The 6,432-nt window shown below is 55.6% G+C and overlaps 1 protein-coding gene across 1 annotated transcript in view; it reads right to left on the bottom strand.

Annotated features, from left to right (window-relative positions):
• The window catches only part of LOC103600264 (unconventional myosin-VIIa), a gene marked incomplete at its 5' end in the record, with an annotated part of 38,667 nt that extends 33,402 nt beyond the window's left edge, over window positions 1-5,265 (bottom strand). Inside the window, 4 exons of the mRNA XM_008584504.1 lie at window positions 473-602; window positions 2,402-2,496; window positions 4,579-4,671; window positions 5,107-5,265. Coding sequence (XP_008582726.1) covers window positions 473-602; window positions 2,402-2,496; window positions 4,579-4,671; window positions 5,107-5,265 — 477 coding nt within the window. The remainder of the gene's footprint in view (window positions 1-472; window positions 603-2,401; window positions 2,497-4,578; window positions 4,672-5,106) is intronic.
• Window positions 5,266-6,432: the final 1,167 nt, after the last annotated feature.

Below are 6,432 nucleotides of genomic sequence, written 5' to 3'. Positions count from 1 at the left end.
CCCCCCCCGGCATGGCTCAGTCTCCACCCAGATAAGAGCACCGATAGTTAAGCTCTGTCTCCTCTTGGGTGGTGGTTTCTGAGGGGCATGGCCTTGACTCTCCCTGCGTTGGGGCCTCCCTGAGGGATCCTTATCCACAGAGCAGGAGCCATAACCAACTGGTCTTCCTGTCTGCCTCCCCAGCCATAAGTCCAGGCTGCAGCCCAGTTGTTCCACAGAGGCCCATGTGACCCAGACACTCCAGGCCCCCTCCAAGGTCTCTAAAAACTGCAGTGTGCTCATGACCGCCAAAACATTCCAGAAGAAAAGCAACAAACATTGCTGACCAGTTGGGAGAAGCCACAAGAGCCAGGCTGGACTTTGGGCTGGAGAAGTAGTAGGGTTGGCCAGGGCAGTGGCAGGAGGCCAACCAGGCCAGGCCGTGCTGCCCCGGTGCACGCAAGTCCTGCTGCCATGGCAATGGGGCTAGGGTCAAAGGCCTGGGGGGATGAAGAGCGGCCCCCTCAGGGAGGCTCACCAGCCCGTAGTTCCTCCTGCAGTTGTGGCCCCGCCAGTGCCTCTGGATCAGTGTGGCGGCATTCTTCAGCTTCAGAAAGTTGGACCTGAAACAACAACAGAGATGCAGGTAGGTCTCAGAGCAGAGAACTGGTACCCAGAGGCAGTCAAGGTGCAAGTGCATTTGGAATCAGGAGAGTACAGTTGAGTCCCAACTCTGTGGCTTCCCAGCTACTTGATCTTGAGCAAGGCATATGCCCTCTCTGTGCCTCAGCATCCCATCTGTAAAGTAGGTAGAACAATGCCTGCCCTGTCTGCCTCATAGGCTGGTCACATAAGCCCATTAAAGTGGACATTCAAAAAGGTATTTGTTGAATGAATAAATGTATGAGCAAACAAGTAAATGAAATAATATTAAAGATTAAAAGCTTTGAACTGTCTGACTTTCTCATTTTATAGATGAGGAAACTGAGACTTGATGAGATTGGAACTAGAGCCCATGTCTTCTGACTGACTCTGAGGGAGCCCAGTGCTGTTCTCCTTGTACGCAGTGGGCTGCTTCTAAAGGACAGCAGTCATCTTTAGCCCAGTGGAGGATAGAGACCACACATGGGACAGCAGGCATCTGCTGCATGTGGAAATAAAGGAGGAGTGAAGGATAGATATGCCAGTGTGCAAGTGAGCCAACGAGCTGCGATACACCCATGAGCAAATGAGCAATGGTGGGAGGGGATGGGTGGACAGATGGACAGACAGACAGATGGATGGATGGGCAAACAGAAGAACCAACATAAGGGCAGATGAATGGATGGATGGATGGAGGGAGGGAGTGATCACATGAACTGCAAAAAGGGCAGGTTATGGAATTTTAGTGGAGCTTGAATCATATTCTGAAGTCAACCCTGCCTATTTGTGAATTGTCACAGGTGTACACATGGCCCTTACATAGAATATGAGACACAGTTTGTAATTTATAAAATCTCAACTTGCCTCTCTGGAAAAATTCATCAGCATCTGAGACAAAAACAGAGGGTCTCGTGTAAGTAGGTGTATGCCTCATGTATGCAGGTGAGGGTACCGTGTTACTTGGCTTACACGGCACAGATGAATCTACATAAATCATGTATCTGTGTGTTCCTCCTTGTTCACACGATCATGTGTGCATGCTATGCACGTGTGTGCTCGTTTCTACGTGTGTGCAGTGTGCATGATTATTCCTGGTGTCCACGTGGGAGGAGAAGTGAGCTTGTGTGTAGGCTTAGGTGTTGCCCAGAGGGTCTCGTGTAAGTAGGTGTATGCCTCATGTATGCAGGTGAGGGTACCGTGTTACTTGGCTTACACGGCACAGATGAGTCTACATAAATCATGTATCTGTGTGTTCCTCCTTGTTCACACGATCATGTGTGCGTGCTATGCACGTGTGTGCTCGTTTCTACGTGTGTGCAGTGTGCGTGATTATTCCTGGTGTCCACGTGGGAGGAGAAGTGAGCTTGTGTGTAGGCTTAGGTGTTGCCGTGGTTTGAATGTTTGACTCCTCCCAAACTCATGTTGAAACTTAATTGCCATATAACAGTGTTGAGAGGTGGGACCTTTGACAGGTGTTTAGGTCACGAGGGCTCTGCCTCATGAATGGACTAATGCTGTTATTGTGGGAGTGGGTCCACCCCTCTTGCTCGCCCTCTCTCGCCCTGGCATTGCCCTTTCTCCACGTGACACCTTCCACCGTGTTACAACACAGCAAGAAGGCCCTCACCAGGTGCCAGCCCCATGATCTTTGACTCCCCACCCCTCAGAACTGTGAGGAAATAGGTTTCTGTTCTTTAGAAATTACCTCGTCTCAGGCATTCTGTCATAGCAGCAGAAAACGGACTAAGACAGGCAGAGAGCAGCTGCTCCGGGCACATACCTGTCTTTGAACCCCCGGATGACCTTCTGGAGGAGGATGACTCTGTCAGTGATGGCCTTGTCCCGCTCCACCTCCAGCAGCATGTCATGGTGGTCCTAGGAGGCACAGCTCCTGAGCAGCATCCCACTGATGTCTCCTCCGGGGCACCAGCTCAGTCCCAGGCTGGGTATCTCTTCCTTCACAGGCTCCCAGGCCCAGTTAGGCCCCCTGGGGTGGCCTCCCACAGCCACCAGCACAGACAGGGGTTGTGGTGTTTCCCAAAGGAGAGCCACAAATGCAGCAGGAGGAACCTAATTTCACCGGATGGGGTCCATGGCCCCAACATGCACACACACTGGCTTCATCCCCATCACCGTCTCTGCCCCAGCCCCTGCTCTTCTAGATGTGCCCATCACATGGGCCCCTGACCTGGGCCAGGCCACTGTCATCTCTCCTGAATCTTAGCAGCAGTCTCCTAAGAAGAGGATTCCTGGCCTCCGTCAGTCTCCCTCTGGCCCGCTTTCACAAGCAGCCAGAGGGACCTTCCTACACACAAATCTGAAGGTGACCTTGCAGTGACACCCCACAGTTCCCAAGTCAAGCCTGGGCTCCTCACCCTGGCACTCAAGGCCCTCCTTGATCCAGACCTTTCCAGATTCTCCAGCCCTCTCTTCCCCTCACCCCTAAAGCCCCAATCCCTGCTCTGGTTGGACAAAAGCTCACTGCTTCATTCAATACACGTGAATGGAATGACTCGATGTGCCGGCACTTTGCTAAGAGCCGGGGGTGCCACAGTGAACTAGGTAGACATGGCCTGCCCTGGGGAATGTTAGAGTCTCACAGGGGAGCCACGTCCATCACATAACCATAGACACACATCACTCGCAGGCAGGGCCCTGCACAGAGGAGCTGCTCAGCCAAGGCTTTCTGAATGAATGAACGAATGAGCGTTGGATGTTCTGCTCTCAAAACTATGGCCGTTCCTGAAGAGCCCAGAGAGATGAGGACGGAGCAATGACGCGCCTCCGAGCTCTACGGCGCTAGGTGCCGTTGCACTTCCTGCCCTCCCTCCCTCGCCCATGCAGGGGCTGGCGTCAGACCGCCTCAGGCTTCCCAGCTGCCTGGCCTCGCAACTCGCTTCTCCTCTCTGAGCCTGTGAAATGGCCATAATAGCTCCTACCTCACAGGTCTGTCAGGAGAATTAAACAAGACCATGGACAAAAAGCCCCCACCCAGAGCCTGGCACACACAGCACACGTGCTTTCTAGCTGCCGGCTGTGGCGTGCACAGGCAGGAAACAGTCGACACATTTTTCCAATTTGAAAACCAGGGTCAGGGAGATGAAGGGACTGGCCCGAAGCCCTGAGGCCAGAGAGGGATTAGACTAGACCCCAGACTCCCTCTAGTCCCGGGCTGGTTCCTCCCTTCCTTCTGCCACCTGTCCTGGAATGTCCAGGCCCCATCCCCCATGCCAGAGGAAGGGCCCTGCCCTGTTACCAGGACAGCCAGAATGTAGTACAGCAGAAATGGAAATGGGGAAGCCGAGAGCTGGGAGCTCACACTGTCCCTGCCGCAACTGCCCTGCCACCACTGACTCCCCACAAGCTCTCCCAGGGCTGTGACTCCCCATGGCCCAGCTTTCTGCTTCCCTCCACAATGGCCCAGGTGGCTGTGGGAGCCGAGAGCTCCAGCTGCTGTGCTCAGGGTGGCCGAAACAGGCCTGGGCACTACAGAGCGATTTATGGCGGCACAATGCTCACCACAGCCCGGGACGAACCCTGCCTGGCAGGAAACCACAGGAAGGACCTAAAGATACACTCTGAACCCCCACCCCACAAGGCCCAACTCTTTTCACAGATGGGAAAATGAGGCTCAGAAACAGCCAGTGACTTGCCTACAGCCCCTGGGCAGACAACAACAGGGCCCGAATTTGAATCCAGGCCTCCCTTGCTGCAGACCTGACAGACAGCCCATCTCCAGCCTTGGGTGCTCTGATCCTGCTCCAGGTCTTAGGGGTCTCAAATACCAACTTCCCTTCCCTAGCGAGGAGGCCTTACCCCACCCACTGCAGGGCAGGAAGGGTCTGAAAGGACAAGCACTGCTGCAAGTTCCTCTGTAGCCACTTCCTAGGACCCAACCACACCGCGATGAGTGTCCACAGTCCCCCAAGGCAGCCCAGGGACAAAAGCCGTGCTCACCTTCAGAAAGATCTTAGTTTTGCCAATCTGCCAGTCATCGTGGGTGCCCAGCACAGCCTCAGCCATACGCTGGCATGTCCCCCGAAGATTGTCCTGGGGTGGGGAGAATACAAGCTGGGGAGCCTTGCCAGTGGGAAGGCGCCCTGAGTGTCCTTCCTGAGGCCGGGAGGCAGGGCTCTTGCTGCAGTTCTGCCCCTGACTGAATACGTGGGCCCTGCCTTCTCTGATCCTCATTTTTCTCCTTAGGTCATCAGTTTGTAAAACCCTCTGCCACATCTGACATCTAAGCCCCACGTGGCAGCCCTGGTCTTGTTCATTACACCACCATGTGTGAAGTTCACCCCAGCAGAGTGTGGCAATCAAAGCCCTCTGATGCATTCCACTGCCTGACCCACAATTTTCCCAGCCATACCTGAGGGGCCACACGGATGCCATGCCTGGCCCATTGTCCCGATGAGAAAACTATGGCTCTTGCCCGACCAGAGCTGGGGCCCTCCCCTCCTGCCATCTGTGCACCCAGCCCTGTACCTGCTTGTAGGCCGGCTTCACGCCCGGCAGCAGTACGCGGTACCGCTCCACAAACTCTACGAAGCTGTAGCGGATCGGGTAGCCGGCTCGGCGGATTCGGATGGTCTCCATCATCCCCGAGTACCGCAGCTGGCGCACGCACAGGTGCCGGTCGAATAGCTGCCAGGTACGGAGCCAAGGGCATTAGGGCTGAGGCTTTTGCTGGGAGGCTAGCCCTGCTCTTCTTTGACCAGCCCCAAAGGCCCGGAGAGGCCGAGGCCACACAGCACATGAGGAGCAAAGCCAGAACAGGAACCTGGATCTGCAGTTCAAACCCACACAGCAGCATGAAGTAAGGACCCTCAGAGTGGGGGAGCTGTGTGCTTTGGGAGCACAGAGGAGACATGGGGTTTCACGGAGGGAGTGGTTTTGCCAAGGTTGGAGGGGGGCGAGTATGTGCAAAGAGGTGAAAGCATGAAGGCACAGGACTTGTTGGGGGACTTTAGGGGACGGCAGAGGCTAGTTCAGACCATAGTTACAGCAGTGCAGGTGGTGGGTGCTTCCTACAATCCCAGGGAGCGCTCTTCACATTGCAGCCATTGTAGAATTAGTAATTCAGACAACTTTCTGGCTGCAGGTGATAGAGTGCCTTAAGGAAGAGGCACAATTTTCTAACTTAGACTTAAACAAAGTTGGCTTTTGTGATGGCCGCAGAGCAGGGCCAGCCCGCAGGTTCATGGAGCGGCTGGGGGAAGAAAGCAGAAGGCAGATGCCTGGCTGCGGGAGGCCTCGGAAGCCAGACTAGGGAGGCTGGCCTCATCCCATAGGTGATGGAGAGACCAGGCCAGGTTTGCATTGGAGAACATGTCACTGCAGTTGGGGGGTGAGGGGTGCCAAGACAGGAGGCAGGGGAGGCAGGAGACTAGTGAGGAGGTTGCTTCTTAGGTCCAGGCCACAGGTGCCAAGGTCTGGGCTGAGAGAAGGGTCCCAGAGATGGTAGCCAACTACCCTGGCTTCGGTCCCCCTGGAGCCCCACATTACAGGGAGAGCCCCCCAGAGCCCTCTGTGACCCTCAGGCCTCTAAAGGGGACAGGCCTTGCCTACTCTGGGGAATGTTTTCCTGGCAGGGACAGCAGGCGGGGACAGCATGTGCGGATGGTCGGCTTCCGCAGCCTGCTTCCTCTCCTCTGGCCACTTTCCCTGGCCTTCCTTCCCTCCCTGGACCCCCACTGGCCCCGGCTTCCCCAGCCTCACCCCGTCCTCTGGGTAAACAACACCTCCCAGAGCCTGTGCTGGGGAAGCAGAGGGCTCGTGGTGAGGCGCAACCAGGCTCAAGCCCCTCAGCCT

The sequence above is a fragment of the Galeopterus variegatus genome, unplaced genomic scaffold (genome assembly GCF_000696425.1).
Source record: "Galeopterus variegatus unplaced genomic scaffold, G_variegatus-3.0.2 Scaffold3284, whole genome shotgun sequence".
Classification (NCBI taxonomy): domain Eukaryota; kingdom Metazoa; phylum Chordata; class Mammalia; order Dermoptera; family Cynocephalidae; genus Galeopterus; species Galeopterus variegatus.
The sequence above is the reverse complement of the archived record's forward strand: the minus strand, read 5'-3'. Positions and strand labels throughout refer to the sequence as shown.